This window comes from Danio rerio, chromosome 19, assembly GCF_049306965.1.
Source record: "Danio rerio strain Tuebingen ecotype United States chromosome 19, GRCz12tu, whole genome shotgun sequence".
In the NCBI taxonomy this organism is placed as follows: Eukaryota; Metazoa; Chordata; class Actinopteri; order Cypriniformes; family Danionidae; genus Danio; species Danio rerio.
In genome coordinates, this window is record NC_133194.1 from 26556089 (window position 1) to 26575920 (window position 19832).

Here is a 19832-nt window from a genome sequence, read left to right on the forward strand (position 1 = left end):
TGCCAATATATTTCCTGAGAAGAACTGCGAAAAGGAAAGGCTTTCCTTTGACTTTTGTGACGGAACATGATTGTGTGACATAGCAAAACAGGGAACCTACTGTATCACAACGGTACCACAAGTGTGCAGCTAGATAACTGAAAAGGGAGAATGGTTTACAAAGAGTTGTTTAAAATTATTTTTATTTTTAGATACAGTACTAGAACAATGACACCTTAATTCAATAACAGTATGCAACAGTAAACTATGGTCAGCCCAAGCTCAAACAAAGCCTTCTCTTCTTGTGACGAACAGCCACATGCAAAAAAGCAAATACAGGTTGTTCATCAAGCACTTCCCATGTTGCATATAAATGTGAGAAGAGTGTGAGGGGTGACGCTTCATCTCTCTATTTGTGTGTGCTTGCTGCACATCAGCATTTGAAATGAGCATTAGTACACAAAACTGTAATGTAAAATTATATTTCCTATATATGCACCAAAAAGATAGAAATACCTGCCTTAAAACCATTTTATTTGTTAGCGACATTACTATAGTGGCCTAAGACTTTCACACAGTCCTATAAACTTACCGGCCACTTTATTAGTTACACGTTACTAGTACCGGGTTGGACCCCCTTTTGCCTTCAAAACTGCCTTAATCCTTCTTGACAAGGTACTGGAAATATTTCTCAGAGATTTTGGTCTAAATTGACTTGAAATTATTACACAGTTGCTGCAGATTTGTCGGCTGACATAATGCGAATCACCCATTTTAACCAAGCGGCAACCTCCCGCTCTCTCTCAGGAAGCCAATACGGAAGTAACTAAAACTGCAATTCATCCGAAATTCCGCTAGTCTTGTCCGCTCCTGGCTCCAAAACAGAGCAAATTTTAATTGAGCCCACTGTTAGAATGGCCAACTTTACAGCAGAAAAAAAGGTGTTTACAGCCTGGTACAAAAAAAGATTTTGGTTAATACAGCTGATTTTACCCTTCATGACAACTGTGAGGGGGGTGAATTTTTTTAGAACTCAACCGTTTCCTTTATATTAAGTTATATTAAGTTTGCATAATTAAGGGAGTGGCCACTTGAGTGACAGCTAGGTCTCGTTGGTCGCCGTCACGTCACCTCAGATGAATTCTGCATTTTAGCCACTGAACTCGGTGTATTCATTGTATTTCTTTGTTGTTTTATGTGGCTTTACACAGTCAACTGTCTTTTGGACTTGTTTCCTACACTTATTTGATGGAATGTCATGCTGAGTGCACGTTATTGTGCTCACAAACCATGCACGTGGCCTCCGTTTCACATGTGAGTAAAGTTATATACTTATATACCATCTCTATAAATGTATTCGTTTTATTTAAGATCATTTATCGTTTATATTTATATTTAGAGCTGTAATGCACTCCAGAATCTGACGGATTGATTAGCTGTAGCCTCTAGAACAGTCATCTGAAGCGTTGTCATACAGTGTTATGCTGGATTTCATCAATAGTCTTACATTAACTAACACAGACTATATCTGAAGTGTTTGGAAGTAATTCGCATTTGTTGAAAAACGTCATAAGAACAATGTTTAGTGGCTCAATGTATTACAGCAGTGTTTTTAAAAGACTAAACACTTTATTGATATAGTATACAACCAAGCACAAGTGGTAAGAATACAAACGAGTCACAGGTGATAAAGTATTAAGCGTTCTCCCAAAGTAAAGTGTGTCTGAACCAGGTCCAAGCAAACTGTCAGCAGGTGTCTGTAGCTCCGCTCACTCTCCGCCTCTTTGCCCTTGTTTGGTATCCCGCCGTGGGTGTGATGACGCGTGAACAAAATGGCGACGGTTGGCCACGCCTACTTGTGGCTTCTTTTGCGCTCTTTAGAAACCTATGGGTGACGTCACGGATACTACGTCCATATATTTTACAGTCTATGGTTTTAACACACCCTAGAGGTGCTCTTTTGGATTGAGAGCTGGTGACTGTGGAGGCCTTTTGAGTACAGGGAACTCATTGTCGTGTTGAAGAAACCAGTCTGAGATGATTCACGCTTTATGACATGGCATGTTATCCTGCTGGAAGTAGCCATCAGAAGATGGGTACACTGTGGTCCTAAAGGTATGGACAGGGTCAGCAACAATACTTAGGTAGGCTATGGCATGGACACAGTGCTCAATTGGTACTAATGGGTTCAATGTGTGCCAAGAATATTTCCCCCACATTATTACATCGCCACCACCAGTTTGAACTGTTGATACAAGGCAGGATGGATCCATGCTTTCATGTTGTTGACGTCAAATTCTGGTACTACCATCCGAATGTCGCAACAGAAATCGAGACTCATCAGATTAGGAAACTTTTTTCAGTTTTCTATTGTCCAATTTTGGTGAGCATATGTGAATTGTAGTTTCTTCTTAGCTCACAGGAGTGGCACCCGGTGTGGTCTCCTGCTGCTGTAGCCCATCCGCCTCAAGGTTGGTTGTGTTGCGCCTTAAGTGATGCTCTTCTGCATACCTCGGTTGTAACGAGTGGTTATTTGAGTTTGATGGATTCAGATTTCTGCTTTCCAATCCGTCCCAGCGTGGATCAACATTTATTCTTCTTTTTCATTACTTTATTAATATGATTATTAGAATAATGAATAAAGTTAACCCATTGCTTAATATAAGAGTGTTCAGTGTGTGTGCCTGTCTCTTTGTAACTCTATTTTTAGGAGCCACTGAATTAGGTCAGAGGTCATGGAGACCTCGAGTGGAACTGAAAGGCTCGATGATAGAACACAACTGTACAACTGTTTTCGTATTCGTACTGATATGTGATAATACTGTCTAAAGTGATTTTGATATTATTATTATGTGTTAATTCTGTTTAAAGTGATCATACTTTTTATTCAAAATAGACTTTGTGTATAAGGATATAACTGCATGAATGTAGATTATATCGTTTTTTCACCAGTTTTGATAAAGATGGCTGAGAGTACACTCAACCTTGGGTAAGAAACAGATTGTATTTTAAGTGTGTGTGTTCTATTTGATTGTGGATCTTTTTTCATAGGTCTGGGGTCAGCTTTAAACAGTCTAGAGAATGTCTGTTGTTTATATGCTTGAGATATTGTTCAGAATTGTACGCACGCACCCATGTGGAAAATGACTAGTCTATCTGTGTTTTAACCAATCAGGTCAGAACACCTATATGTATGACAGAGTTAATGATGTTATGTGAGAGTATAATTCTTATTAAAGAGCCCATATTATACGTGAAATAGGGTCATATTTTGGTTGTAAGGGTCTCCAACAACAGTCTAATATGCATGCAAGGTCAAAAAACACTTTCTTTATCTTGTAATCTGCATTTATTTTATCTAATTATACCAGCGACTCCCGTATGAATCGTCCAGTGATTCATTTGTTCCCAAAACCCTCCTTAGCGTGAAGCTAATCTGCGCTGATTGGACCGATGACAGTCTGTTGCGATTGGTTGACACTGACTGCCTTTAGCACGAGACAGAGTGAAATGCCCAGCAGCTAATCAACAATATAAAAGTAGTCAGAGTGCATACACGCTTCATAGTGTAAGGCGTGGATTTTGGCTGCCAGTAGGTGAATGTAAAAACAGACGATAGACTTGAAAATACAGACGACTAACTATTTTATTGAGCCAAAACTCCAAGAACTGGCGAGGAAATCTCCTAGCTTGTCACACTCTGCTCTTTTCACACACACACACACGCACACACACACACACACACACACACACACACATTACCCTCGACCTTGAACGACGTGCACACACACACACACACACACACACACACACACACACACACACACACACACACACACACATTACCCTCCTCCGAGGACGATCGACACCGCGCGCGTGCACACACACGCACGCACACACATTTCCCTCCTCCTCGGACGACACCGCGCACGTACACACACACACACACACATTAGACACACACACATTACCCTCCTCCTTGGACAACACCGCGTGCGTGCACACACACACACAAACACACACACACAAACACTCACACATTACCCTCCTCCTTGGACAACACCGCGCGCCCACACGCACACACACACAGACACACACACACACACACACACACACACACACACACACACACACAAACACACACACACATTACCCTCGGAGGCGGAGGGCACCCACACACATACACACATTACCCTCATCCACTGAGGTCCGTAAACAAAGCGACACGCGTTGCGTTTTTAACGTGGGTTTACACGCGATATGAGAATATAGCGAGTAACCTGATACAGTACACGTGGTGGCCAAACACAACTAAATACATTTGCAAGCTAGAGTAAACGAGGCAACAAATTTGGCTGGATATTTCACTACTAAGAGCTGTGTTACACACTACATGGAAGGCCATTTTAAAAAAAAACATAATATGGGCTTTTTATATTGTGATTGTGAGCAGAACGGCTTAGAAACTCATTGCGAGTGTTGGAGTTGGGTTCTGCGGATGAAACTGGAAACTATCTTCAGTAAACTTTATTTATTTATTTGAATCTCTGACTCCGGCTCTGCTTCATCTAACAGCCAGATCATTCTTTGGGTTAAAACTGTATCCCTACAAGTTACTGTTGCCTTTCTATCAGCTTAAACCAGTCTGGCCATTCTCCTCTGACCTCTGGCATCAACAAAGTATTTGCGCCCACAGAACTGCCGCTCACTGGATATTTTCTCTCTTTTGGACCATAAACTGTTAAACCTGTGCGTGAAAACCCAATAGATCCGCACTGTCTGAAATACTCAGACCAGCCTGTCTGGCACTGACAACCAAAAATCACCTTAAATCACCTTTCTTCCTCATTCTAATGCTGAACTAAAATGGAGCAGTTCGTCTTGACCATGGCTGTATTTCAATTCCATAAAGGCAGAAAACAGACTCGTGTTCTTGTGGAGACGGTTCTTGACATGTTATCTTGGAAGAACAAACTCGAGATACTGTGAGTATAAAGAATGCATCCTATGATAAATGAGATGCTGCGTTCTTTCTGAAGGTCACATGACTTTCACGCGTTTTTAATGAAAAATTATTTAAACATGGAGGCATTCATACAATGATTTATTGTTTTTGCCCTTTTTACAATATAGATTATGCATAAAGACCTTACAAACATACATTGCACAAATCAAAAACTGCTCCGGTCTTCACTGCTTGTCGAGGTGTCAGCTGCAAATATCTTATTAATTTGGATGGCGTCATGCATTCGTTAGCAAGAACTTTGGTGCAGATAATGCACTGTGGCTGGGTCAGGGACTCTGCTTTGAGAAAATTTAATAAAACCGTAGTTCAGGTAATTATCTTGGTATTTCCTGCAAGTCATTTTTCCAGTATTGCTAGCGCTGTTACTCAAAATGTTCAGAGCTTCCTCACCTGGGTACAATATGCTTAGGTGATTACTAGGCGAATCGGTGAGAATCTTTTTTTGTTGGGGACGAATTACAAATTCGTCAATTTGTCAAATGAATAAGGCAACATGATTGCTCTCCTAATTGCCCACTGCTAATTTAGTTTATTTAATATGATGTGAGCCCCCCACAGAGCTTGCTGAGGTCCTCTTGTGGGCCAGGACCCCCCTGTTGGGAACCGCTTGATGTATATAACAGTGGAATAGGCTTAGCTTAATTGTAAGGAATATTCCCTAAATCTCCATTTGATGACTTTGTGGAGCCTAAAGATGACTCTGTTGTTCCCCTTCGGTTGGGGAACTTCAGTGCCATAAGTGGATGAAATCCACGATGGGAGGATTCGGATCAGAAGCCGCTTGTCTGAAAGAGTATTGAACGGGCCAATGAATGAAATTAATTGGCAGCGTAAGCTTGCGCAGGTGCGCTGCATATGCAATTATCTCAGCATATAAGCACACCTGATGCCAGCAGACGCTATCCTTTTCGCTTCAGAGACTTTCTGATCGAGTCGATGAGGGTTCCTCCTGCTGTGACCAGCGATTCTGAGCGAACGAGAGCATTCTCCCGGTCCAGAGTGTGTACACGCAGCGGCAGACGGTCGAGCTGGGTTTCTCCCTTGCCTGGCGCTCTTTGGGTCCGGTCCTCCAGAGCGGTGCGTATAAAGTTGCAAACTTCACAGAAAGAGCAACACAGTCGTGTAGCACGTCCTTTTCAGGACGGCGCTCCGACTGTGCGTTTCTGGATGCGGTGATTTCCTGTCCTCGGATGATGGGCGCGGGCACTGCGTTACATGTCTGGGGGTCCAGCATGTTAATGCGCTGCTCGCGGGCAGTTCATGTCGTCATTGCGATGCCATGACTGTTGCGCAAGATCGCGGTTAGACCAGACGTCCACCGCGGCATCGGAGGGTGGGCTTTCATTGTCCGATGATGATCCAGACCCGCTCGCCCCCTTCGGGCTGGTGAGCGCTGTCACTACGGATCCTGAAACGGACATGTTAGCCGTGCTTTCCCGGGCTGCTTCGGCCGTGGGTTGGAGATGGTTTATCCCCCAGCTCCGCGGCCGGACCGACTAGAGGGGCGTTCCCTTCTTCCCGGAGGTGCACAGTAGGCTCACGCGGTCTTGAAAAGCACTTTTTTCTGCTCGTGCTGCCTGTCCCTCCACCCTCACCACTCTTGATGGTGGAACAGCCAGGGGGTATGTGGCGATTCCTCAGGTTGAGTGCGCGATGGCGGTCAATCCGCGCGGCGCCTCTTCTTGGCGGGGTCCGCCTCGTCTCCCATCCAAAGCATGTAAGTTGTCTGCCTCCCTCGGAGCTAGAGCTTACATAGCTGCGGGCCAGGCTGCTTCCGCCTTGCATGCGATAGCCACCTACCAGCGCTACCAAGCGCAGGCGCTGGCCGAGCTGCACGAGGTTGGGTCCAACCCAGGCTTACGAGCTTCGCACCGCTGCCGACTTAGCTCTTCGGACTACTGAGTCCACTGCGTGTGCGTTGGGGAGGACGATGTCCACATTAGTGGTCCAGGAGCGCCACCCCTGGCTGATATGCGCAAAGTCGACAAAGTCCGCTTTCTTGACTTCCCCATATCACCAGCCAGGTTCGGCGACACTGTCTGTGAATTCACCCAGGAATTCAAGGCGGTGAGAGAGCAGTTGGTGGGTGATGTCTTATCGGCGGTCCGTAGCCCGCTCCGCCCGCCGTGCCATTCATACCTGCTCCTCGCCGAAGGCGCCCGCCTACGAGAGCTGCTCCGCCCCCGCACACGCCTCCGGCGAAGCGAGCGCGTCGGGCACCTCGGAAGCAGGCAGCCCCCCTGCCCAGAACGTCGCTAAGTCCGGCAACGGACCGCGAAGCGCCCCTGGGACAGGCCATCTGGAGAAGAGGGAACTTGCTCTTTCCCCGCTGGAGGGCGGGGCCCCATTTCCAACGGCACTTTTTACTGCCATGAAAATATCATGAGAGAGCACTTTTCCACTTTCCCGGATGTGACAGCCCGAAATCTGCCAGTCTGGGATGCTATGCTTTCTAGCTTGCAGATTCGGTGCGTTTCGCCAGTGGCTCACGAGCGCTGGGAGGACGGTCTCCTTTCTCCCACCCCTCGAGCCCCCCCTCCGGAGCTCGGGTACGGAGTGAGAGCAAATATCTCACCTCCAGCTTTTCCGTGAGACCCGCGCGCTTCCCGGATCAGCACACCCACTCCGCGCTGCCCCACTGCTGGTACGTCAGCGATTGTAGCGATGAGTCCATTAGCGAGAGCTCTGCCTGCCTGGTTAGCGTGGGCCAGCTCTTCGCGGTGGCTCATACGCACAATCAGACTCGGCTATGCGATTCAGTTCGTGAAACGACTTCCCAAGTCTCGGGTGTATATTCACCAGGGTCAGCCCCCTGTCCGCCCCTGTCTTGCGAGAGATTGCTGTCCTCCTGGCGAAGGATGCAATCGAGCCGATCCCTCCAGCCGAGATGGAGAGCGGGTTTTACAGCCCACACTTCATCGTGCCAAAAAGAGTGGTGGGTCACGGCCAATCCTAGATCTGCGCGTTTTGAACCGCTGTCTGCACAAGCTGCCGTTCAGAACGCTCACGCAGAAGCGCATCCTCCGGTGCGTTCGTCCTCTGGGTTGGTCTGCAGCATTAGACCTGATGGACGCGTATTTTCATGTCTCCACTCTTCCTCGCCACCGTCAGTTCTCCGGTTTGCGTTGAAGGTCGAGCTTGGCAATACAAAGCCCTCCCCTTCGGGCTCTCTCTGTCTCCGCGGGTCCTCACCAAGCCCGCGGAGGGTGCCTTAACGCCCCTTCGGCTCGCGGGCATCTGCATACTCAGTTTCTTGACGACTGGCTGATTTTTTTGCCCTCTCTCGGAGCAATTGATTATGCACAGAGACAAAGTGTTCTGGCACTTCCACCTGTTGGGGTTTCAGGTCAACCGAGAAAAGAGCAAACTCGCCCCCGTGCAGAGGATCTCTTCTCTCGGGCTGGAGCTGGACTCGGTCACCATGGCAGTGCGCCTCTTCGGAGAGCGCGCTCAGCTGATGCTGTACTGTCTGAGAGAGCTCGACAGTAAAATAGTGGTCCCACTGAAATTATTTCAGAGACTCCTGGGGCATATGGCATCCACAGCCGCTTCATGCCGCTCGGATTACTCTATATGAGACCACTTCAGCACTGGCTTCATGATCGAGTCCCCAGACGCGCATGGCATGCGCACGCACACCGAGTCTCTGTTACTGCGCTGTGTCGCCGCGCCCTCAGCCCCGGGAGCGACCCCTCGTTTCTACAGGCCTGGGTGTCTCTAGAACAGGCGTCCAGTCTGGTTGTCTTTTCAGCAGACGCTTCCAACACGGGCTGGGGGGCTGTGCGTTGCGGGCATGCGGCTGCGGGCCTGTGGAAAGGTACCCAGTTGCATTGGCATATCGCCTGGAGCTGTTGGCAGTGTTCCTCGCTCTCCACCGTTTTTTTCCGGTGCTGGAGCGGCAACACGTGCTGGTCAGGACGGACAGTACGGCGGCGGTGGCGTATATCAGCCGTATGGGGGGTATGCGCTCTCGCCGCATGTCTCAGCTCACCCGCCGTCTGCTCCTCTGGAGTCATCCGCGGCTGAAATCGCTGCACGCCATTCATATTCGGGCAAGCTCGACCATGCAGCCTATGCGCTCTCACGGCAGCCTTACGTCCTGGAGAATGGAGACTCCACCCCGAGTCTGTTCAGCTGATTTGGGCGCGATTCGGGGAAGCCCAGATCAATCTGTTACTTCCCCCGAGAACGCTCATTGCCAGTTGTTTTTTTCCCTGACCGAGGGCTCTCTCGGCACGGATGCACTGGCCCACAGCTGGCCTCGGGGCATGCGCAAGTATGCGTTTTCCCCAGTGAGCCTGCTCGCGCAGTTACTGTGCAAGGTCAGGGAAAACGAGGAACAGGTTCTGCTAGTTGCGCCCCTTGGCCCAATCGGACCTGGATATCAGAGCTCTCACTCCTCGCGACGGCCCTCCCCTGGCGGATCCCTTTGAGAGAGGACCTACTCTCTCAGGGACAGGGCACCATCTGGCACCCTCGCCCCGATCTTTGGAACCTCCACGGTGGTCCTTAGACGCGAGGAAGACTTAGGTAACCTACCGACTGCGGTGGTTAATACCATCACTCAGGCTAGAGCCCCCTCCACGAGGCGCGCCTACGCCCTGAAGTGGAGTCTATTCACTGAATGGTGCGTCTCTCGCAGAGAAGACCCCCGAAACTGCCAGATTAGTGTTGTGCTCTCTTTCCTTCAAGAGAAGTTGGACAGCAGGCTGTCGCCCTCCACTCTCAGGGTTTACGTGGCCGCCATCTCCGCTTATCATAGCGCGGTAGCTGGCGGCACCGTGGGAAAGCATAACCTCATCATCCGGTTCCTTAGGGGTGCTAGGTGAATTATCCATCTCGCCCCCCTCTCATGCCCTCTTGGGATCTCGCCCTCGTTCTCACGAGTTTGCGATCCGATCCCTTTGAGCCACTCGAATCAGTATCTCTAAGATTTCTGTCCTTGAAGACAGCTCTGCTGGTTGCATTGGCCTCCATCAAGAGGGTCGGGGACCTGGAGGCATTTTCGGTCAGTAACTTGTGCCTGGAATTCGGGCCGGATTACTTTCACGTCATCCTGAAACCCCCCGGAGGAGGCAGACCCAGCCCTTTCTTTACTTTGTCCAGTTCGCGCTCTGCGCATTTATGTGGACCGTACTCAGAATTTTAGATCATCTGAGCAGCTCTTTGTCTGTTATGGCGGTCGGCAGCAGGGAAGTGCCGTATCGAAACAAAGATTATCCCACTGGATTGTGGATGCCATTTCACTCGCTTTTCGAGTCGAGGTCAGCCGCGGAGCGTTGCATCCTCTTGGGCGCGTGCACGCGGCGCCTCTCTAACAGACATCTGTAGAGCTGTGGGCTGGGCGACACCCAACATATTTGCAAGGTTTTACAATCTGCGAGTGGAGCCGGTTTTCTCAAGGGTATTAGGTAACCCTTGAGGAAACAACTCGGTAGGGTGTTGAAACACGCTTGCTGCGCCATTCTCCCTAACACGGAGGTACGTGCGCCTTTTTATCTGTCAGTAAAGTTCCCCATCAGGTGAGCCCTGCAGATTCCTCCATGGCCCCCAGCACTGACTCAGCGGAGGAGTCACTTGCTGGCCCACTACGTTGTAGGTCTGCCCGCTGGTCAGCCCGCGTTTTGGGTATAGGTGCCTGCTATGTGTGATCCCCACTAGGCGATCCCATATGCTTATTCCGCCACGGTTAAGTCCCCCCCCCTGGGTAGACCCTTGTCTTCCCTATCCGCTAACCACTCTTTTGCTATGCGTACTCCCCCTTTTTAGGGCTAGTCCATATGTAATTTCCGCCATCTATCCCCCCCTTGGGTAACGGATGGCCTCCGCAGCGTCCTCCCTATCGGGACTGCACGCTTCCCAACGTACTGTCGTATTTCCTAGAATTATCTAGATGCTCACGACTTCCCAAAAAATATATCTAAATCCGCAAAACTTCTGTTGAAGTAGGATAAATTAGGGCCAGGGACACGTTGGAGGACCGCGCCTCCCATGATGTGGGTGCGTCACACTTGCTTGACTATATCGGGGGCGTTGGTAAGGTGCAGTCATTATGGCGCTTTCCATACTTCTCCCATTGTGGATTTCATCCACTTACGGCACTGAAGTTCCCCAACCAAAGGGGAACGTTCGAGGTTACAGAAGTAACCCTTCGTTCCCCGAGGAGGGGAACGGAAGTGCCATACTCCGTCGCCATAATGACTGTCCCTTAGCTGTTTGAAAGTCTCTTCAGCTTAAAAAGGATAGCGTCTGCTGGCATCAGGTGTGCTTATATGCTGAGATAATTGCATATGCAGCGCACCTGCGCAAGCTTACGCTGCCAATTAATTTCATTCATTGGCCCGTTCAATACTCTTTCAGACAAGCGGCTTCTGATCCGAATCCTCTCATCGTGGATTTCATCCACTTATGGCACTTCCGTTCCCCTCCTAGGGGAACGAAGGGTTACTTCTGTAACCTCGAACGGTATTTCGTTCATGTTATAGATATTCTAATGACAACACAATATTCTTGTTCAACAAAAACAACTGAAACCTCCTAAATATGTTGCATTCTAATAATAATATACAGGTGCTCTTCATGTAATTTGCATGTCTTCAAAAGGTTGATTCATTTCACCAATTCTATTCAAGAAGTGAAACTTGTATAATGTATACATCTCTTCCACGCAGACTGATCTATTTCAAGTGTTTATTTTATTTAGTTTGATGACAACTAATAAAAACCCCAATTCAGTATCTCAGAAAATGAGAATATTACTTAAGACCAATACAAAGAAAGTTTTTTTTAGAAATCTTGGCCAACTGAAATGTATGAACATGAAAAGTGTGAGCATGTACAGCAAACAGGTACTGTTGGAAAGTCCTATTGGAAAATGAAATCTGCATCTCCATAAAGTTGGTCAATAGCAGCAAGTGTGAAGTATACACAAATGTATTTACATTCGTGTATGATTGTGTGGTAATCTGTAAACTATCATTAGATCTCATGCATTATTATTTGATATTATAAATAATTTATTAAAATGTGGCACAATAGAGCTGACTTAATAATTAATTAGTTTATTTACTCATTCATTTATTTAAAAATCTAGAATGTTGCTTTCAAATGGCTTTCTCTGAATATTAATAAATACCAAAATAGCGTTGTTCGAACAGGAACTACTGTGTAGTAAAATGTAAAAAAATAACAGTAACAGTTTACATGGGCACCAATAATCCAATTTAAATACAATTAAGACAATACTGATTAAGAATCTACCATGTAAACAGCAATTTTTTATTAATATAATCGAATTAAGGTCATAATTTAACTAAACAAAAATCAGAATTAAGACGTGCAGTATGCCGATTTTAGTCGCATTATTTAAGGACAGTACAGACATGTAAACACCTTAACTAAACTGTCGTGTACGATTTTTGCCACATTTTGCAACAGGATGAACACACACGGCTGTTTGACACTATTTTCTGCACCTATCTAATCCGTAGGACCACAGACACACACACACACCACGAAATGCGAAATTATTATAAATTATTTTTTTCCATACGCGAGCAGTATCAAATTCCATTAAAACAACACTCTTCCAGCAGTTAATACTCGCATCCAATATCCTTTTGTCTTGGGGGCATGCATGAAGTGTTCCTAAATGAAAGGGAAAGTGCCAAACTGTAGTTAAAGTCAGCAGATTAAAACACCCGAAATTACATGAAAATCCTGAGGAAATGTGAATAGTGTGGTGACGCAGTGACGTTAATTGAATTATGTGCTATAACAGTGGTTCCCAACCTTTTTCTTTGGGGCCCCCCCCATAAACATATACAAACACTGGGGAGCCCCCCCACCATATAAATACACACGCACGCACGCACGCACATATGTACTGTGTATATATATATATATATATATATATATATATATATATATATATATATATATATATATATATATATATATGTGTGTGTGTGTGTGTGTGTGTGTTTGTGTAATATATAGTAATATGTATAGAAATCATATTTCTATAATCATATAGAATATCCAAAGAAATTATTGTTGATTTTAGTAGACATCCATCACAAGCGGTGCCCGTAATTATACAAGAGTCAGAAATTGAGATCGTTTCGTCATATAGGTACCTGGGTGTATATTTGAACAACAAGCTCGATTGGTCTGAAAACACAATCCAGGTGTATAAGAAGGGTCAGAGCCGCATTCATTTATTAAGACGACTGAGGTCCTTTGGTGTGTGTCAGACACTGTTAAAAACGTTTTATGACTCTGTGGTGTCTTCTGTGATTCTGTATGCTATAACCTGCTGGGGAGGGGGACTATTGGAGAAGGAGAAAAACAAATTAAATAAGCTCATAAAAAGGGCAGGTTCTGTTGTGGGGGGTGCACTACCTACCATAGAAGAGATTGCACAGGATCGAATGCTGGACAAATTTGTTAGTATAATGAATCACGATAGTCATCCCCTTTATGATACAGTCCAAGCGTGTGCAAGCTCTTTTAGTACAAGATTAATTCAACCCCGGTGCTACAGAGAAAGATACAGGAAGTCTTTTTTACCAACAGTGATCAGATTGTATAACCAAAGTCATACCAGATGAATTGTGCTGAACTTGAATTAGATATTGGATATGTACAAGTGTTTACTCGTTGTTTTTGGAACCAAGGTGTGCAGTATGAAATGTAATCTTATTATTGTTTTTATATGTATGTAACTTATTTATCTATTTTTAGTATGGAGAGCTCTGCTGTGACATGTGAATTTCCCTCCGGGGATTAATAAAGTCAAACCAAACTAAACTAGAAAATATTAATTAATCAGTTTTAACTTCTCTTGGCCTTCAATAAAACCAAAATTTAGGTAGGCTTTGTCATACTGTCTAATCTTTTTCTTCGCCTCTGAAGAATCACAGCATTTACGTTTGTCTGCCATTTTTGTTTTGATTTTGCCTGTACGACACGTTGACAAGCAGATTGCCCGAGTGAGCAAAATTTAAATAATTATTTAAAGTTATTTATTTTAATTATTTTCACTATTATGTTGGAATTTTAAGCATGTGTTTAGATAATTTTTTTTTTTTTTGGGCTGCTCGATTTTGGGAAAAATCATAATCACGATTATTTTGGTCATAATTGTAATCACGATTATTCAAAACCATTGCCAGTTAAAGTCAAAATTATTAGCGCTCCTGAGATTTTTTTTTTATAAATATTTCCCAAATTATGTTTAACAGAGCAAGGAATTTTAACAGTATTTCCTATAATATTTTTTCTTCTATTTGTTTTATTTTAGCTAGAATAAAGACAGGTTTAAATATTTTGAAACCAATTTAAGGTCAATATTATTAGCCCCCTTAAGCAATATATATTTTTGATTGTCTGCAGAATAAACTACCGTTATAATGACTTGCCTTATTACTCTAATTAAGCCTTTGAACTGCACTTTAATCTGAATGCTTGTATTTTGAAAAATATCTAGTAAAATATTATGTGCTGTCATTATAGCAAAGACAAAAAGAAATCAGTAATTAGAAATGAGATATCAAAACTATTATGTTCAGAAATAAGTTAATAAAACATTCTTTCCATGAAACAGAAATTGGGCAGGAAAAGGTTTGCTAATTTTCAAGAGGGCTAATAATTCTGACTTCAACTGTATACATACAGTTATTTTCCACCCTGCAATGGAAAGAGAAATAAATACAATAGAATAAAAATATGAAACAAACTGTGCTTTAAGCATCTTCACTGTAAGAAAAACACTTTAGCTACAGCATTCCTTTAGTCAAGAGCAGCAAAGGTTTTCTCGTTATGTTTGTTTAATAATAACAAAAACAGGCGGCAGAAGGATTATAGCGCGCTGTATCTTTAATGGTTTCTCTTTCACGTCTTTTGATCCTCAACTCGTTTGTTTATTACACAAATGAGTGTTAATGTAAATAATCACTAAACACCGCGTTTTGACACCTATTTGACCATTAAAGCGTTCACGTTAAGATGACTTTAGATGTCTGCGCTCCTCTGCTCGTCTCAGTGTGTGAATGAGAGAGCGTGAATGCTGACCGGCCGAATGCTTCTGACTGCGTGATCGTGCTGCACACACACATAAGCTCTTTCGCGCTTTTAAGAGCAACACGTGTACAACTGTGGCGAAATATGATGCAATAATCATTTATCTCGATTAATGCTTTTTTATAATCGTTTGAAACCGAAATCTAAATCGGATTTTCGATTAATTGTACAGCCCTTTATAATAGTGGACCATTTTTATGCCTTTTTCTACCTCAATACTTATCCTCTCCCGCGCCCCCCCTGTGAACTCTGGCGCCCCCCTTAGGGGGGCGCGGACCCCAGGTTGGGAACCACTGTGCTATAACATGTAAAAGGATCATAAAAGGAACATTCAAAAAGCAACTCATGTAATCACCTTAATCATATTATTGTCTTATTCAGATTAAGGCAAATCATTTGATTACTGATGTCCATGTAGAAGTAGTCATTGTTTGTTAATTTGTGCAGATGTGCCAGTTCTTGTCAAGGAAGCATTTTGTTGCAGGAGTTGTCTCTCGTTGGTACACAGCAGCTGCTATTAGAATTTGCAAGTCTAAACAAAATCAGTCAAAACAGATCTGTCTTTTGGAATGCTTTATTAATGCAAAAAAAGCAATGGTAAGTATTAAGCAAAAGTTTTCCTTTTTCTAAGGCTTGAAAGTCTAATAGTCTATCTTATGCATCTTTGTCAAGCATGAAAATATATTTGAGAGTTACAGCATCAAGAGCTTTCCATTATCACTCTTGAAGTGAGTCATACCTGAGTTATTGAAAGCTAATTCAAGCCTCTGCATGTCTTTGACCAGAACACCGTTTCTTGAGCTGAAAATGTCAGCCAGAGAGGCAGCCATTGGCGACGGCTTGTGTTCATCACAATGTCGGCCCTGTAGACTGGGTGCACATTTCACCTCATAGCTGAAAAATAAGGTGCCATGATCTAAAGCACATCCATCATTAACAACTCCACTGCTAACTTTAACAGAACATGTACCAAGATGATCACGATTCCAGAAGTCATCTTCGTCATATACTTCTAAAGTTAATGTACTGCCAATTTTGATATTAATATGACCAAAATTAAATGTTTCTGACCAACGTGGATTGTCATTATCAACAATAGTCTGAGTGCGTTTGTTTTGTCCTTGATGTTTGATTTCTACATAACCATCTGTTTGAGTCAATGTATCTCCAAACAGACCGTTGGCTCTGAGATTGTAGACCTTCAGGGTGGCGAGCCCTTTTTCAGTTGGACAGCAGTTGGACTTCATAATTTTGCTACTTTCACAAACACAAACACAAGGATCTCTCGCACTGCACTTCTTACCAAGCTTACAAGGCTCAGAGCAAACGTTCCTGAGGGCATTTTCAGTGATGTATTCTTCAACAGCTTTTTTCAGCCCTTTTCTGGCAGGGTGTTTTTCGCTCAGTAAGAAATGGAGGGGTTTCAGAGTATACTGCACAACATCAGGGACACTCTTCAATGACTCAAGCCAGCCTTTAAGGGCATTTGGGTGTGATGATCCAGAAAAAAGCAGATCTTCTCCATTTATGTTCCCTCCAATTATCTCTGTCTGACGCTCACTAAACTTGCTGCTCATCTTCAGATTTGTGCCCAACTTTTGTTTAAGCTCTCGACATAAACGTGCCTCTGCCTCCACAGTTAATGCTTTATATATGCCCGAGGCTTCTACATCCAAACAGTCTTTGATTGCAGTGTCTGAAAGTCCACCAATTGAAGCCTCACAGGTTTTTATGGCTGTTATGGCTTTCATGTGTCCCCCTAACATTACACTTGTGGTATAGTGAGTGCCATATGTGGAGATTAGACTGCGGTAGGCGAATTTATCATAAGACGCAGGGAGTAATTTGATTGCTTGAAGAAACTCAGCATGAAGAGGAGGCTTTTGAACAACGTGGTATCTGTAAAGAAACATGAAATGTTTTAGAAGTTAGTTTCTTTTCATTGATTATAAGCAAAAACAACTTAGCTCTCTCTCACCTGTAAAAGTTACATTCAACTTGGTGTTTGGTGAAACTGTATTTGTCTTGTTTGGATTTCTGCATTGCAAATTTTGCTTCCCTGGAATGAGTGCCTCCAACTGTAGCTCCAGAAAGTTGAACACTTAAATCTGCTTTCCAGTTGCCTGAGATAGCTGAAGACGATTCTTCGACCACTGCTTCACTTGATTCAAAGATCTGACTGGAGACTTTCATTGAACACTTTGGCAAGGTCCTCCAGAAGTCAACTGCAGCTGGTAGCTTCTGCTTGATTCCATTCATGTATTGGTTTGTGCGCATGTTACAGGTGCCGTTTCCTAAATCCCATTTCTCTGTGTTGATCACATAAGTACCTTTGCGCTCCAGGGTCACAACATCAAATCCTTCACCAGCAAGATTGTATCCTGGAACAAAGTGAGCATTTTCACACTCTTTTGAAGTGCCTATTTCAACTTCTCCAGAAATGGTAATGAGAAGCATAGCCCAGAAAACTAACAGGTAAACTGGTACGTGCCTCATGATCTGTTGAGAGAAAAGAAAATATGAACATTTCTATCATAACATATTAATAAAACCTAATATATATATATATATATATATATATATATATATATATATATATATATATATATATATATATATATATATATTATTATTATTATTTTTTTTTTAGATTCTTACCTCTGAATTCACAGGTGGTCTGAACAAAGTGATTCTGAAATATTGTCACGCTCTCAGTTCATTTTATATCACAGTTTTGTAGTTGCTGGGGGCGTGGGTGTTTCAGTGATGTCAAGATGCAGTGACATCTTAAAGCCTTTTCTGTTTTGTCTTTATTTCATTTGCTCCTATGTAGTGTTTTTCTATCCACTACGCTAGTGGTTGTGCCTTCTTGTTTACCCTTGTCTCACCCCATTTAGTCCTCATTTCAATAATTTTGCTTCCTGCCCCTTGTGTGGCTGCCTCAATCTGTACTCTCTTCTTTCATGTTCTTGTCAGATAGTTTTGTGCTATAGTTGGCCTACGTTTTGGTGCAAATAGAAACTACTCTTGTGTTTTTTCAGAAACCATGCACAAGCTCTAGTGGAACTTTTTTTTTTTATAACAGCGTTGATAATTGTGTCACAGTAGAGTGTGCAGGTACAGCTGGCATGCTTGCCAACACAATGTGAAAGGCTAAAGATGTTGACTGTGCTGATTGTTGTAATGTAAAAATATTACAGCAGGGGCTTTCAGCAGGAGGTGCCTGCATGATTCACTAAAAAAAAAACGTTTTAAAAGAGTCATTTGTTTGGACTCTTAATAGGCAACATTTATTTTCTTGAATTATATGGTATTTTTATGTCCTTAAAATTATACACACCTCCTGCAAATAGGCCCAGGGACTGATTTATATTTAATACATTGGGTTCACAGTGCTGTGGAGGCAATGCTTTTTCTCAGGGTGGCAATTGCCACACTCTGCCACAACAGGAGATCTGCCCTGATGGTTTGGATCATGTAGCTCTGTGATGACGAGCTAATTATCTGAATTGGGTGTGTAAGAAAATATACTATAGAAAGATGGGGATCCTCAGGACTAGTGTTGAGGACCAGTGCTGTAGACCTAAAGAATTCATTAGGTCACACAAACTATGATGACAGAAAGAGGTTGACTAATACAGGAACACTTAGCTGCGCCAAGTAATTGCTCCTCAAGCATTTTAAAAAAAGTTTTTGTTTCATATTGCCAATTCATAAGACGGTTGAGTAGTTGTGTAGTGGGTGTTATAGTTTTGTAGCACATGTTATTTAAAGGCAAGAGTGTCAGGGTCCTCCACTTAAAGCTCTTTTTATTTTTTGACACACATTGACACATTCAGGGCTCTATTTTGACGGTCCATGCGCAAAGCGCAGGGTGCAAACGCTTTCAGGGCGTGTCAGAATCCACTTTTGCTAATATAAGGATGTAAAAATCTTCTTTGTGCTGTGGCGCATGATCTAAAAGGGTTAAGCTTATTTTCTTAATGAGTTATAGGTGTGTTTTGAGAATAAACCAATCAGAGTCTCATCTCCCATTCCCTTTAAAAGCCAGTTGCGTTGCGCCAAATCGCATTTACTATTTACAGGACATAAATTAATTGTAAGTGGAAAAACTGAGCATTTCACTAGCAAGAAAACAATTAAACAGAGCATCTTCAGCGCGAGAATGAAAGATATGCATCTCATAATCTACTTTCACTCTCGTGGATAGGGAAGCCTTATACGCACAGACATCAATTAGCCTATAAATAATTAATTTAATTTGTTAAGCGCAAAGATTTATTTCAAAGCTTTTTCTAAATTCAGTTGTAATTTCCAGCAAATGAATAAATGAACAATAATAACGAGTGCTGTGCATATGCAAATATGCATATGATAAATAATATTAATACTTTTTTGCATATGCACAGAGGAACATTTACACCTCGCTGCCAACTAGCGTTTTGGAAGTGTTAATGCAGACCAACAGAGACAGCGCGCAGAAGTATAAATGCACAGCTACGCGCGTTGCATGTGCCTTGGGTTACGCCGGTCACTTGACGCAGAAGTATAAACCAGGCTTAAAGCTAAGGAGGGCTGCGTTTAGTCAGTTCCTGGATGGGAGGCAACAGGTAGGTTGCTGCTGCAAGTGGTATTAGTGAGACCAGCAGGGAGCAACCTTTGGTCTGTGTGGGCCCTAATGCCATGTGTGGGCCAAGTATTTTGATAGGGACTCTTACAGCTCAGTAAGTGCCATGTTTCGGAT

The 19832-nt window shown here is 43.7% G+C and overlaps 2 protein-coding genes across 15 annotated transcripts in view; one reads left to right on the forward strand and one right to left on the reverse strand.

Moving 5' to 3' along the window:
• Positions 1–19832, forward strand: part of LOC108180164 (immunoglobulin lambda-1 light chain) — a 219336-nt gene that overhangs the window by 68073 nt on the left and 131431 nt on the right. The window lies entirely within an intron of this gene.
• prf1.2 (perforin 1.2) lies at positions 14100–18055 on the reverse strand. Of its 2 annotated transcripts, XM_073930475.1 has the most exons (3): positions 17747–18055; positions 17067–17587; positions 14100–16987 (listed from the first exon to the last, which is right to left on the reverse strand). In XM_073930475.1, the coding sequence occupies exons 2-3, from the start codon at positions 17582–17584 to the stop codon at positions 15781–15783; spliced, it is 1725 nt and encodes a 574-aa protein (XP_073786576.1). In that variant the 5' UTR covers positions 17585–17587; positions 17747–18055; the 3' UTR covers positions 14100–15780.